The following is a 15,572-nucleotide window of genomic DNA, read 5'->3' as shown; positions in this document are numbered from 1 at the left end:
TTAACAGACCAGCAGAGGGTAATGTTGTTCTTTACCTCCTCTCTCCAAGTTTCCATGATATCAATTCAAATTGAGACTATCTTTAAAATCTTGTATTAAATCAATTTTTTAAATTTCTTTTTCATCCACTTTTGCAGACTGCAGCAAGAAACGTCTCAACTCACTAAACTGTAATCAGTACTATTTAGTTGCATCACTTACAAACTTTGTGTATGGATTTCTCAAACATTAGGGTCACATAGTCCCACTGCATATGGATTGTCTCCAGTAAACCACATGGAAAAAGTCAAGTTGCTGATTTTATACTGCATCCCAAAGCTCTTATTTTTCATTTCCTTGCTCCTCGATCTTCGATCGAACCGGAAGTTGTTCTGGTGCGCCGTCTTGAAGACCGTCCCAAAGCTCTTATTTGTGCACGGAAGAGCGAGGATCGAGGAGCGAGGAGGGATCTCTGAGGAGCGATGAGCGAAGATACACGGCAGCATCCTTCATTGAGGTCTTTTACTGACCGACACGCCCCCTTATTGGATATCAGTTACTGATTGGACGCTGCTGCTGACCGGACTGATCTGATAACTTTACCTCTCAACATCACTGGAGTTTTATACCAGAGTGAAGACAGATCACAGATTAAACATTTTATATTTTAGTTGTCTTCTGATAGCTAAACCAATAGCTAAGTGATAGCTGTATCCTTCTCATTTCTAAGGGCATCTCTATCTGTAATGCTGCTATTGGAGTCGTTCTAAATGCACCTGTACATAGTCTCAGAGCCTGATATTGTATGGTATCCAACGTTTGCTGCAGATCCATATACTACACTACCATAATCTAATGTTGATCTAATTAACCCAATGTATATGGCCTTCAAAGCAGTTCTATCTGCCCCCCATTCACTTCCAACTAAACATCTCATTACATTCAGTACTTTCTTACATTTGTCCACTAATTTCTGTACATGTACAGCCCATGTCATTTTTTCCTCAAACCATGCTCCAGTAGTCAATGTGGCTTCTACATATATATATGTATGGGGGGCACTGTCAAACAGCAGACTCACTGCTGACAGCTGACACCAGGCGGATCCACACATCAAACGCGTATACACACACACACACACACACATATATACTTTACTTGAGTATTTCCATTTTTTGCTAATTTATACATTTTATTCCATCAGTTATTTACAACTAGTTAGTTTTCAGATTAAGACTTTACATACAAAAAAACATACATTGAAAGCTTTTACTTCATTTGGAGTATTTTTTATTGCTACTTTTACTTAAGAATTAAGGTCTCCCTTGTAAAATAGATTTGTGTCAAGGTATTAGTTTAAAGGGGTACAAAGTGGTTCACCCACAGCTTCTCCTTAAAATCCTCCTGCTGCATAGCAAGCTGGTCCAGGAGGGAAGTCCACTCAATAGCATGAGCAAAAACTAGTCTTTCCACAGTCAACTCAAACTCACAAACTTTCAAAGAACAAATTTGCAACTCTGCTGGGTCCATTTTGGTTAGTTCATTCTGTCAAGGTATTAGTTTAAAGGGTGGACCCAAATGCAGAGTGACCAGGCAGACAGATACATTTAACAAAAAGAAAGCTTTAATTGTAAAGCTGGTGGAAAAAAAAAATCTTACAGGAAAACCAAAAACAGAGGGCAGGCTGAGAAAAACAAAGTACAAAGGAAAAACACCAAGAAACTAAACTGAGAACAAAAACTAAAATTACAAAGCAGAAGACACGAGGATCACAGGCAGGATGGCAGAGATAACACCGGAGACAACACAGACTAGGCAGGAGCAACATGAACTGACAACAACAGAGGGCTTAAATACAAGAGGGCGATTAGACACAGGTGGAACAAATCTGGGCGGGGCAGACAATCAAAAAAGGTGGGAAAACAAACAGTAAAACCAGACAAGACACAGGAGGTGTGAATATCAAAATAAAACAGGAAACACTGGAATGCATGAATATAAAAGAGCCCAAATCCAAAACAAACCAAAATCACAATAACAGAACTAATAAACCAAAAGGAGAAGAAAAGACAGTCTTAACTTATAACAAAAAGAAAAAGTCCAATGTTCTCTGGTACAGTGCCAGACCATGACATTTTGATCTCACTTCCAGGAATATAAAAATATTAATAATAACAATAATAATAATGAAATATATGTTGTACAGATTATAAAGTCCTCCGAGACGATAAGTTGTGGAGTTCAGCATCCTCTTCTATGTTCACTGCCCCGCTGTCAAAATAAGTAGTAAATAAAGTAAAATCCTTATCATATTGGTGTCCACATTATGAAGGACGTTTGTTTTTATGGAAAACAGGATATTAATTGCTCGCCCACAAGGAAAAAAAAAATATATATAATTGTATATAATGTGAGACATTTCACAGTATAATACTTACTGTTAGCAGGGCGAAACCCTGAAATACAGATGAGAGAAAACAATGTTAGAAAATGATTCACATTTCAGAATTTATGAAAGCAGAAAAAGAAAAAAATGCATTTTGTGCTTCACTATCACAGTCAAATAAATGGATTGAGTTACCAGAAGTACCACACTAAATATGCAGGACGAGACTATCACAGGTATTAATTTTAATTCATCAGAGGAATAAAAACATCTCTGTTCCTCACCGTTACTGTTCCTCCTCCAGATGAAGAGTCCAGCGATGCAGACCACCAGCAGCAGCAGCAGCAGCAGTCCTACAACAACTCCAATAACAGGACCAGCAGGGAACCCTGTAGGAGGAACTGGAACCAAAACAGAACATTCACACTTTGGGTTCATTCACGCAGTGTGCTGTGTGGTTCTGAAAGTGTTTTCAGTGGTAATGCCTCAGTTCTAGATATGACTTTCATTTCAAATCAACATTCAGGCAGTGCTGTCAATCATTATTGGTCAAACAAATGTGTAGTAAATAAAAACCCTGACAAAGAGGTTCACAGCTTATCAGTGGTTTAAGTGGGTACAGTAAACCAGGAGTTCAAGATATGAAAACGAACAATAATGTTCGGACGGGTGTTCTACAAACAAATCAATGTCCAGTGCGCTGTGTAACGCTATATCAGTTACATTTATTTAAACTTTCACATCTCACCATCATGTTCTTCCCCTGTTTCCATTCAGTGGGATCTAATTCAACAATGTTTCATATGGCAAGGCTCTGCTCGGCCTGGCACGGCTCGGCACGGTCAAAAACTGTTTGGCTCTCCGTCTCACACATCCTGATCCTAATCAGGAGAGCTTACCTATATGCACTTTCATGTCCATGTTACACCCTGTGGTCAGTGCTAGAACTGCAGGAATACATTAATTGTGTCATCCACAGATAAAAGTAAAAGAAACAAAAAACGACATTAAGGCTCCAACATAAGGCTTTGTTTGTGTGTTTAGTTTGGTTTAGTTTGAACAGCTAGCTCCTAGGCGTTGTCCAATGTGTTCCAGGCACTGTGGATTTCTGATGCATTGTGACTTTTTCTCTCCCCCCGACCCGCCGGAAATGCCCCGTCAGAAACTCACCTGCATGCACATATATATACCTGCATGCACATATATATATATATGCATATATGTATATATGCATATATACATATATATACAATCAGATGAGCAGCTTTTATTAGAGAGATTTATTAAATGACAGAAAGTTGTGGAGTTCAGCATCCTCTTCTATGTTCACTGCCCCGCTGTCAAAATAAGTAGTAAATAAAGTGAAATCCTTGTCATATTGGTGTTCACATTATGCCGGACATTTGTTTTTATGGTGAACAGGATATTAGTTGCTCGCCCACAAGGGGGAAAAATATATATAATTGTATATAATGTGAAATATTTCACAGTATAATACTTACTGTTAGCAGGGCGAAACCCTGAAATACAGATGAGAGAAAACAATGTTAGAAAATGATTCACATTTCAGAATTTATAAAAGCAGAAAAAGAAAAAAAACAATTTTGTGCTTCACTATCACTTGTCAAATAAATGGATGGAGTTACCAGAAGTACCACACTAAATATGCAGGACGAGACTATCACAGGTATTTATTTGAATTCATCAGAGGAATAAAAACATCTCTGTTCCTCACCGTTATTGTTCCTCCTCCAGATGAAGAGTCCAGCGATGCAGACCACCAGCAGCAGCAGCAGCAGTCCTACAACAACTCCAATAACAGGACCAGCAGGGAACCCTGCAGGAGGAACTGGAACCAAAACAGAACATTCACACTTTGGGTTCATTCACACTGTGTGCTGTGTGGTTCTGAAAGTGTTTTCAGTGGTAATGCCTCAGTTCTGGATATGACTTTCATTTCAAATCAACATTCAGGCAGTGCTGTCAATCATTATTGGTCAAACAAATGTGTAGTAAATAAAAACCCTGACAAAGAGGTTCACAGCTTATCAGTGGTTTAAGTGGGTACAGTAAACCAGGAGTTCAAGATATAGAAACAAACATAGTACATAAGTACTTTATTTAGCGCCATCTACTGTATCTGTGAAAAGTCATCAAACTTGGCAGCACCTCTCAGAGTAAATGTCAGCACCGGTCCTCTAAATGTGTTATGTCATTCTGTTTTCTGTGTTTTACCTAGCTGCACGACAAATTGCCCCTGGAGGACAACAAAGTTGAAGTTAACATTTTGGCAATTTACACCCTAGTTTCTGATAAGTTCTTCCTTAATTATGGTCTAACTGTCCACCAAATGTTACAGGAATCTGTTGCACATAAATAAACAAATATACAAGTATATACCAGTCTTACCCCAGTTGGTCCTGATCACTGCTTTGTCCAGTCTGGTGACGATGTCGTCCACCACACCAGAGAGATGAAACACACAGTCGTACCTCCTCCAGTCTTCAGGTGCGACTGATGACAGGTTCAGCTCAACGCTCATCTGGAAGGATCCATCGTGGTTGGGGAGGATCTCTCCGAGGTCCACGTCCTCATGAATCTCCTCTCCATCTTTCCTCCAGAACATCATGGCTCTGTCGGGGTAGAAACCTGTAGCGTGGCAGCTGACTGGAGAGGAGGGAGTCTTCTGGAGGAGAGACACTGAGGGACGCTCTGGAGAGAAGGACAGACACAGATGAGTCTGTACTGAGACACCAGGATGTGTCAGGATATTATTTTCACTGGAATGATACAGTGCCTTAGAAACAATGCGTCGATGTACAACAGTACATCTTGCCATGTGATCCTACCTGTTCTCTGCAGAGAGCTCCTCCCATACTGTAGGTACTTCCTCAGCCAGTCAGGACATCTGTGGATGTAGTAGTTTTTGTTGTGTTCTAATCTAGCTTTGTCATTATCCCATCGAAGTTTGGTGATGAAAGCCTGTTGTTTTGGAGCGGTCCATGTCAGCGTCTGCAGGTCTAATGCAAGGAAGTCTTCTCCATCATAACCGTACTGATTATAACCAACAACCTCTCCAGTCTCGTCGTCCCACTCACAGCCGTTCATCCTCTGAAAAATGTGGGCACCTGAGAGAGGCAGAGACAGAAAAAAGAGATATCTCAGTACAGCCAGTTATTAACAGATAATAGCTAGGGCTGTCAAAATTAACACCATAATAAAGCATTAACGCAAATAAGTTTTAACGAGGTTTAAATATTTTAATCGATTGCCAGTCCTAATAATATCACATCTTCACCACAGAGACACACTGATCCACAGTGGAAGCCACTCATCATCTGGACAGTGTGGATGGCTCACAGAGAGGCAGAGATGGCTAGGAAGCAGAGTGAAACTCGTCTGTATTGTCTGTATCAAATAGCACTAGAGAAGCCAGGGATGTGTGTCTACATCTCACATCAGAGAGAGAAATCATTTTACCCGTAAAAAGTTACATATGAACATAAACATACTGTACCTCCAGTTTGGTTTAAGCGCTGCTTCAGGCTGTCCAAGTTGGCTCTGAAGACCTGCTGGCTACCAAAACACTTCAGAGAATACCACTCCAGGTGTTGTGGCTCATCCTTTATTAGTTTCCTCATCCAGTCCTGTTTGAGTTCTGCGGTCTTGATGTTGCTGTCATAGTAACCCACCAACACTTCATCGACCATCATGGTACCCATGAACTCTGGGAAGTTTGGGACTCCAGAAGTTGCAGTGAGGAAATATTTCAGTGAGTGTTTCACTGCAAGACAAAGATGGTTTTGAATTGTGTTTAAAACATTTTTGAGGGGTTGATTGATTAACCCATTTGTTCCCGCAACTGAAATTTTTAATTTTGGACTTGCCTCAGCACAAATGTTAAGAAATTTTCAAAATCAGTCAAACCGTTTGGCTGAAAAGTGAGTTTTTCTTATCATATATATCTAGCCTTTGGGCACATGGGCCTACTGTTTTTGGACTCCTTTATGTTTTAGGTAAAAAGAGTAGTCACGTGCCCTCAGATGAGATATACAGTAGTATGATAAGAACATGTCTGTATCTCAGAAACTACAAAGGGCACAATCAAGTATTTGGTATCTATGAACTCATACAAAGTTGAATATCAAAGATATGCACACATATGCAGTGTAAAAAGTGTTGTACTGTTAGATACTTACCCAAAGTATGTCCGTACCACTTTTCAAAACTTTTGACCAATCAGAACAAATGTGTCCTTATCATACTAAATATAGTCTTTGGGCACAAATGGGTTAATTGATTGTCAATTACCGAAAAAAGGAAAAAAATATGTTGAATTAGTGTGAGCTACAAAAGAATATGTTATAGACCCATTCACATTACTGATAGATAGATAGATAGATAGATAGATAGATAGATAGATAGATAGATGTACTTATTGATCCCAAATTGGGAAATTCTTGTGCTACAGCAGCAGGTTATTCAGGCAATGCACAGGGACCGTAAATATACAATAAATATACATATCAACACTAGAGGTAATATCTATAGGATACACAATATAACAAATATATTAGAATACACCATAAATATACCAGACTACTACAACTAGCTTGGAAAATATAAAATATGAACATATAATAACAATAACATACTATAAACAATAGCAAAGTATGGAAGTTACAATTTTGTTTTAAAATAACAATAAATTAGGTAAATATTATGTATATATATATATATATATATATATAATTATATATATATATATATATATAATTATATATATATATATATTTATATATAATTATATATATATATATATTTATATATATATATATGTAATTATATAATTACATATATATATATAATAATATAATATTTAAATTGAAATGTTGTGCATTGAACAATGAGTAATGTAGATGGCCAGTATACAATCATTATTATTTATTGTAGGCCTACTAACAGCAGAAATTTGCTCTTTTGCAATTGATAGAATTATTATTAAGGAAACCTAGTAAATGTGAATTGCTGTAATATATCATTTTGATTTAATTGTGTTGTTCCATATAAACAATAATATTGGGGGACAGTAGGATAGGATTTCCCACCGTAGAGGTTCCGTCTCCTAGCAACAGTCAAGATTTCCTCTATCATGTTTATGACGACGATATTAATATATTCTCTTTTAATTGCCTAAACTAAAGCATATACACAGTTTAGGTGTCGTTTTGTGACAATGGCGTGTAGGTCTATATAAAAACAACAGTAGGCTAGTGGTATTATTGTAAGTTCAGTGTGACAAAGTGAAAGTGGTTCCTCAATGTCGCACTATAAAGTGACTAAATCAAACAAGTTTTGCAGCAACAAGAATAACAGGAAATAACGTTGAGAATCACAATATGATCTTACCTGTAGATGCAACGTGACAGAAGAGGAACAAAATGAGTAACTTCATCTTGTTTTGATTAGTAAGAGATAGAGAGAGCTACAGTCAGCTGACTAGCAAATATTTCGATGTGGGTCAGAAGCTTGGAACTTGTCGACTCAGGTGCGGATCCGCCCTCAGGTGTCTCACTCATTTTGGCCATGCGCCCAGGATACGGCCCGCCTACAGAGAGGTATCATACGAAACTAGAAACCCTAAGGAATCCATTGGTAGATTTGAAAACAGGATTTTATGTCATTCCATTTGTTGTATTTCTACTTTTACTGAACTAAAAGATGTGAATACTTTTTCCACCACATTCAGCATGTTGTACTCGATTCAGTATTAAATCAGCAACTTGACTTTTTCCATGTGGTTTACTGGAGACAATCCATATGCAGTGGGACTATGTGACCCTAATGTTTGAGAAATCCATAGACAAAGTTTGTAAGTGATGCAACTAAATAGTACTGATTACAGTTTAGTGAGTCGAGACGTTTCTTGCTGCAGTCTGCAAAAGTGGATGAAAAAAAATAAAAGATGGATTTAATCCAAGATTTTAAAGATAGAATTTGAACTGATATCATGGAAATTTAGAGAGAAGAAGTAAAGAACAACATTGCCCTCTGCTGGTCTGTTAAAGAGATTACAAAAAAAGAACAACTACAATGTGACAGAAGAGCAGAACTTTGAGGTGTGACATGAGAATAAAAATAAATCTACCTTAGAGCTGCAACGATTAAGCGATTAGTTGTCAACTATAATCGATTAATCGGTTTGAGTCATTTTTATAAGAAAAAAAAGTCTAAATTCTCTGATTCCAGCTTCTTAAATATCAATATTTTCTGGTTTCTTTCCTCCTCTATGACAGTAAACTGAATATCTTTGAGTTGTGGACAAAACAAGACATTTGAGGACGTCATCTTGGGCTTTGGGAAACACTGATTCACCAATTTCTGACATTTTATGGACCAAACAACAAATCGGGAAAATAATCGACAATGAAAGTAAATGTTAGTTGCAGCCCTACTGTAAACTACCTATATCTCTCCTCACAGACTATGAATAAAAAAAACTACACCATTCAGGTTTTGTTGTAGAAAGGTGGAAAGCAATTTATTAGATTTACTTAAGTACCTAAATACAGTTTTGAGGTACATACTGTGGTTCAATCCCCGGCTGCTCCGGTCACATGTCGTTGTGTCCTTTAGCAAGACACTTAACCCCAAATTGCTCCCGAAGGCATAGCCACCGGTGTGTGAATGAGTATTTAGATTAAATCCTGATGGGCAAAGTTGGCACTGATAGCCTCTGCCATCAGTTTGTGAACGGGTTACTTGAATTTATTGAAAGGATAGGATAGCCACTTGAGATGTAGCATCTCATTTTTGAGGGGGTCCTATAGACACAAATACAAAAACACATACAGACAAAACAGCATTACATTACAAACATACACTCCAAATACACAGATACAGACATCTTGCTCAACATCTCCCACCCAGACCCCCAGCCCTCAGCTGTTATACAAGAAAGATTTGATACAATTGATTTAAATCAATTACATCAGCATTAAGAACAATTGCAACAATTTGTCTTCAGTTTATATGTAGCACAAATAAACTGAGAATTATAAGTACACACAAATTAAAAATATGAACAGGTTGTTTTAAGATAAGAAAATAAAGATGTCCTGAAGCAACGGAAAGAGGTAATAGATCTCAGAAAAAGTGGAAGATTATTCCAGTCTGATGGAGCTTTGTATTGGAATGACCTGCGTCCAACTTCTTTGAAAATTCTCAGGACAAATAAAAAGGGATGTTGCATATGTCTGAGTGAATATGAAGATCTTCATGGAACCAAAAACTGTTTCAAATAGGAAGGACAATTAAAATAAACTCATTTGAAAATAAACTGAACCCAGTGAAATTACCTTCTAGATTTCAGCTGCAACCAATTAATTGATTCATAAATGGAACAATGGTGAGTTCTATATGGACACCTCAAGACAAATCTACAAAGAGAATTATATACAACATTAAGGGGCCTAAGATAAGTGTCAGAGGTGTTTTGATAGACAATGTCAGCATAATCAATAATAGGTAGTATCAACTGAGAAATTTTTATTTTTCTGACTTGAAATGTAAAACAATTAATTGAACGAAAAAGTGAACTCAGACAACCACATGCTCTTTTTATAAAATCAATGTGGGGCTTGAAGGAGAGTTCATGGTCAATCCAAAGTCCAAGATATTTGAATAAATCAACTTTCTCAAGGGGTGACCCATCAACAAAATGATTATGCAAATCCAAGTAATATGAACGATTGTGTCGCGTACCAAACACCATGCTGCAGGACTTCCTTTTATTCAATGCAAGTTTGTTGTTATGAAACCAGTTTTGGACCAAATTAAAATCGAACTGTAAAGAATTCTGAATTTGTAATATATCAGAGTTAGAAATCTAAATAACAGTGTCATCAGCATAAAGATGAACAAGACAATTTGAGCATATTTGAGGTAGGTCGTTGATAAAGAGAACCTTGTGGAACAACCTTTTCAAAAATTAAATAGTCTGACTGAGAACCTTGAAAGACAACACACTGACATCTATTATGAAGATGGGCATTAAACCAGAGGAGAGCATTTTGATTTAAACCAATAGAATAGAGCTTATCAAGTAGGAGGTAGTGATCAACCATATCAAAAGCCTTGGAAAGAGCCATACAAATTGCACCTATCAGTTGGCCTTTATCAAAGGTTGAGGACACATCATTAGTAAATCTTAGAAGAGCCATGGTGGTGGAATAATTAGGTCTAAACCTGATTGGAATGGAGATAAAATGTTGAATAAATTGATGTATTGTGATAATTGCTTGAAAATAAGTTTCTCAAAGATTTTAGCGATGGTACAAATAATAGAAACTGACCGATAATTATTCATGGCAGATGGGTCTCCACCTTTGAAGAGAGGGGTAACTCTGGCACCTTTCCATATAGAGGGAATTGAACAAGTAGACTGAGACAAGTTAAATAAATCTACAAGGGGGTACATTAATACATGAGCAGCAAGTTTAGCAAATTTGGCTTCCAAACCATCTGGACCAGCTGTACTGCTTTCTTTAACTCACATATAGCATAAAAAACATCAACAGGCAAGATTTTTCTAAAGGAAAATTAACCAGTGGAAATAATAAGGTTTGAGGAACTAGCTGTACCATAGGAGATTTAATGATCCTTTCAGGATTAGTGACAAGTATCCAATCCAACAAAGATGAAGACCGATAATCCACTCTAGTAGGTTCGTTGATTAACTGAGTAAGGTTTAAACTACCAAATAAATTTCTATCATTAGAGGAGAAACGATCAAGCCAGTTACTATTGAAGTCACCCAAGGTAATCATTTCATTATGCCTCTCAAGAGAATTAATAGTTGACAATATACACTTAGTAGAGTCAGTCGGAGCAGAGGGAGGCCTATAAATGTAAGCAAATAGTTAAATGTTTGTTTAGTTTAATGTTAATGAAAAGACATTCAAAATTAACTGGCTCTATGTTAGGAATGACACACTCAGAGACAAGATTTGCAGCAACATATGTGGCCACTCCACCTCCTCGAGAATCCCTATCAGCTCTATACAGGACTAAGTTGTCAATTTTAATTTCATTATAAGTGATTCTACTGTGTAGCCAAGTTTCAGAAATAGTAATAATATCAGGTTTGTAAAGAGTAACCCAGGCTCTGAGGAGATCGATTTTTTAAATAAGGCTTCTAATATTAAGATGAATAACTTTTAAACCTTTAACTAATTCAATTGTACCTATAGAAAAAATAAAAACAGCAGGTCAGAAAACTGAGTTGTGAAGGAGAAGGTGATGGGGGTGAGGTGGAGCAGCAAGCATGACAGACAGACAAACACACACACACCCACACTCACACAAATGAAAAACATAAAAGGAAATGAGTGGCAAGTAAACTAAAATAGAGCAAATAGCCACAGGCTCAGACTGCTACATATACATATGTGCACAAAAGGAGGGCCCTGCTTAAGTCAAATAAAATAGGCCTATATTATCCAAAAAGCATGTGGATTATATTCATATGAAAATAAAAATATACATGGCCTCAGATATTCACAATGAGAGAAAAAAAGAAAGTGTAGGTAACAAAAGAAAGAGGGCCATTTCATTTCATGAAAAGGCAGAAGTTAGCAAACGTTCAATATTCCATGGTTTACAACAGTGGTTAGTTTGCGACATTGCGTCATTATGACAGTCTACTGGAACTGACGCCACTGGCGTCACAATTTATGGCAAACATTGACTCACGCCCCTTGGCGTTCTCACATAGTAGGCTACACAAAATAAAGTTTGCAAGTAAAATTATTGTTTGCAAATGACAGAATAAAGGAAATAAGCTGAAGTTACTGAAATAATAAAGTCAATGTTCCAGTCACGTGACGTGATCCAGGAGAAAAGAACTTAACATCAGTCAGGCAAACAAAATTAGGAGGTTGTCAACTTGCAGGATGATCTACTCACAGTACTGTCATGGGGAAGAGGAGAGGTCTCGGAAAAAAAGTCCCAGCTTCCTCGGGACAGCGGAACAGTTTTGGCTTTCCCTCCACCATCACTCTCAGCGTGCAAGGATACAGCAGAGAGTATTTGATATCAGCGGCACAATGTTTCTTTTTGACAGCATCAAACTGCCGGCGTTTATTGATCAAAGGTGAGCTCCTTTCTCTCCCTGGCCAGACGTGAAATCCTCACTTTGTCCTGGAAATGTAAGAACTTGACCAGGATGGGTCTAGGAGCAGATCAGCAGAAAAACAGACTTAAATAATTCGAAATAGATGTAGATCAGCCGGCTGCTCCGGTCACGTGTCGATGTGTCCTTGAGCAAGACACTTAACCCCAAATTGCTCCCAAAGGCATAGCCATCGGTGAGTGAATGAGTATTTAGATTAGATCCTGATGGGCAAAGTTGGCACCTTAGCAGCCTCTGCCATCAGTGTATGAATGTGTGTGTGTGAACGGGTGACTGCTGACATGTAGTGTAAAGAGCTTTGAGTGGTTGGAAGACTAGAAAAGTGCTATATAAATGCAAGTCCATCCGAACACTTCTTCTCTCCTTCAGTATGGCAGCCAATCAGATGAGCAGCTCTCATTAGAGAGATTTATTAAATGAGTTTGGGGGGTTTTCTTTATCCAAATGAAGGGTAGAGAACGCCATTTGTTGTACAGATTGTAAAGTCCTCTGAGACGATAAGTTGTGGAGTTCAGCATCCTCTTCTATGTTCACTGCCCCGCTGTCAACACAAGTAGCAAATAAAGTGAAATCCTTGTCATATTGGTTTCCACATTATGCCGGACGTTTGTTTTTATGGTGAACAGGATATTAGTTGCTCGCCCACAAGGGGAAAAATATATATAATTGTATATAATGTGAAATATTTCACAGTATAATACTTACTGTTAGCAGGGCGAAACCCTGAAATACAGATGAGAGAAAACAATGTTAGAAAATGATTCACATTTCAGAATTTATGAAAGCAGAAAAAGAAAAAAATGCATTTTGTGCTTCACTATCACAGTCAAATAAATGGATTGAGTTACCAGAAGTACCACACTAAATATGCAGGACGAGACTATCACAGGTATTAATTTTAATTCATCAGAGGAATAAAAACATCTCTGTTCCTCACCGTTATTGTTCCTCCTCCAGATGAAGAGTCCAGCGATGCAGACTGCCAGCAGCAGCAGCAGCAGTCCTACAACAACTCCAATAACAGGACCATCAGGGAACCCTGCTGGAGGAACTGGAACCAAAACAGAACATTCACACTTTGGGTTCATTCACACTGTGTGCTGTGTGGTTCTGAAAGTGTTTACAGTGGTAATGCCTCAGTTCTGGATATGACTTTCCTTTCAAATCAACATTCAGGCAGTGCTGTCAATCATTATTGGTCAAACAAATGTGTAGTAAATAAAAACCCTGACAAAGAGGTTCACAGCTTATCAGTGGTTTAAGTCGGTACAGTAAACCAGGAGTTCAAGACGTAAAAACGAACAATAATGTTTGGACGGGTGCTCTACAAACAAATCAATGTCCAGTGCGCTGTGTAACGCTATATCAGTTACATTTATTTAAACTTTCACATCTCACCATCATGTTCTTCCCCTGTTTCCATTCAGTGGGATCTAATTCAACAATGTTTCATATGGCAAGGCTCTGCTCGGCCTGGCACGGCTCGGCACGGTCAAAAACTGTTTGGCTCTCCGTCTCACACATCCTGATCCTAATCAGGAGAGCTTACCTATATGCACTTTCATGTCCATGTTACACCCTGTGGTCAGTGCTAGAACTGCAGGAATACATTAATTGTGTCATCCACAGATAAAAGTAAAACAAACAAAAAACGACATTAAGGCTCCAACATAAGGCTTTGTTTGTGTGTTTAGTTTGGTTTAGTTTGAACAGCTAGCTCCTAGGCGTTATCCAATGTGCTCCAGGCACTGTGGATTTCTGATGCATTTTGTGACTTTTTTTCTCCCCCCGACCCGCCGTAAATGCCCCGTCAGAAACTCACCTGCATGCACACTTTGATTCTCACAAACACACTCAAAAAAATCTATTCTATATTCCCCGGTATAAAATAAGTTTTTTCTTTTTAATATGTTATCCCGACCCCCAGGTTGAGAACCACTGATGTAATAAAACATAACTTGGAAGATTACACAGCCAGTCCCACTGTAGAGAAATAGTACAACATATCATAAACTTTGCACCTGTAGCTGACGAACCACAACGTCCCCAGTTTGAGCAACAGATCTTTGTTGCATCTTTCTCTGCCTTGTTTCCTGTCATCTCAATACTGTCTCCAATAAAGGCACAAACTGTTGCTGCTCTACTTTGTTTTATGTGAGTTTATATGGCTTTTTTAAGCATTTCTTTTATCATTGGGGACAACAAAGTTGAAGTTAACATTTTGGCACTATACACACTAGTTTCTAATAAGTTCTTCCTTAATTATGGTCTAACTGTCCACCAAATGTTACATGAATCTGTTGCAAATAAATAAACAAATATACAAGTATATTCCAGTCTTACTCCAGTTGGTCCTGATCACTGCTTTGTCCAGTCTGGTGACGATGTCGTCCACCACACCAGAGAGATGAAACACACAGTCGTACCTCCTCCAGTCTTCAGGTGCGACTGATGACAGGTTCAGCTCAACACTCATCTGGAAGGATCCATCGTGGTTGGGGAGGATCTCTCCGAGGTCCACGTCCTCATGAATCTCCTCTCCATCTTTCCTCCAGAACATCACGGCTCTATCGGGGTAGAAACCTGTAGCGTGGCAGCTGACTGGAGAGGAGGGAGTCTTCTGGAGGAGAGACACTGAGGGACGCTCTGGGGAGAGGCAGACACAGATGAGTCTGTACTGAGACACCAGGATGTGTCAGGATATTATGTTCATTGGAATGATACAGAGCCTTAGAAGCACTGAGTCCATGTACAACAGTACATCTTGCCATGTGATCCTACCTGTTCTCTGCAGAAAGCTCCTCCCATAGTCAACATACTTCTTCAGCCAGTCAGGACATACGTGGATGAAGTAGTGTTTGTTGTGTTCTAATCTAGCTTTGTCATTATCCCATCGAAGTTTGGTCATGAAAGCCTGTTGTTTTGGAAAGGTCCATGTCAGCGTCTGCAGGTCCAACACAAGGAAGTCTTCTCCATCATAACCGTACTGATTATAACCAAGAACCTCTCCGGTCT

The 15,572-nt window shown here is 38.4% G+C and overlaps 2 protein-coding genes across 7 annotated transcripts in view; both read right to left on the bottom strand.

The window, feature by feature from the left end:
- The window catches only part of LOC119502695 (major histocompatibility complex class I-related gene protein-like), a 38,845-nt gene that overhangs the window by 16,308 nt on the left and 6,965 nt on the right, over positions 1–15,572 (bottom strand). The window contains exons 2-7 of one of the 5 annotated variants that reach the window (XM_037793843.1): positions 5,883–6,149; positions 5,215–5,493; positions 4,775–5,077; positions 4,101–4,214; positions 3,868–3,885; positions 1,244–2,250 (exon numbers count right to left, since the gene is read on the bottom strand). In XM_037793843.1, the coding sequence (XP_037649771.1) occupies positions 2,240–2,250; positions 3,868–3,885; positions 4,101–4,214; positions 4,775–5,077; positions 5,215–5,493; positions 5,883–6,149 (992 nt within the window). In that variant the 3' untranslated portion in view covers positions 1,244–2,239. Of the gene's footprint in view, positions 1–1,243; positions 2,251–2,417; positions 2,436–2,649; positions 2,767–3,607; positions 3,703–3,867; positions 3,886–4,100; positions 4,215–4,774; positions 5,078–5,214; positions 5,494–5,882; positions 6,150–15,572 lie in introns of those variants that run through there. The other 4 variants (XM_037793842.1, XM_037793841.1, XM_037793844.1 and 1 more) reach the window with 4 other exon arrangements.
- Positions 8,880–15,572, bottom strand: part of LOC119502690 (major histocompatibility complex class I-related gene protein-like) — a 78,719-nt gene continuing 72,026 nt past the window's right edge. For both annotated transcript variants that reach the window (XM_037793817.1, XM_037793816.1), the window contains 4 exons: positions 14,901–15,203; positions 13,495–13,608; positions 13,263–13,280; positions 8,880–13,098 (listed from right to left, as the gene is read on the bottom strand). In XM_037793817.1, the coding sequence (XP_037649745.1) occupies positions 13,088–13,098; positions 13,263–13,280; positions 13,495–13,608; positions 14,901–15,203 (446 nt within the window). In that variant the 3' untranslated portion in view covers positions 8,880–13,087. The remainder of the gene's footprint in view (positions 13,099–13,262; positions 13,281–13,494; positions 13,609–14,900; positions 15,204–15,572) is intronic.

Source organism: Sebastes umbrosus, chromosome 15 (assembly GCF_015220745.1).
Source record: "Sebastes umbrosus isolate fSebUmb1 chromosome 15, fSebUmb1.pri, whole genome shotgun sequence".
Lineage (NCBI taxonomy): Eukaryota > Metazoa > Chordata > Actinopteri > Perciformes > Sebastidae > Sebastes > Sebastes umbrosus.
Note: the sequence above shows the minus strand (reverse complement) of the source record. Positions and strands in the feature narration are given on the sequence as shown.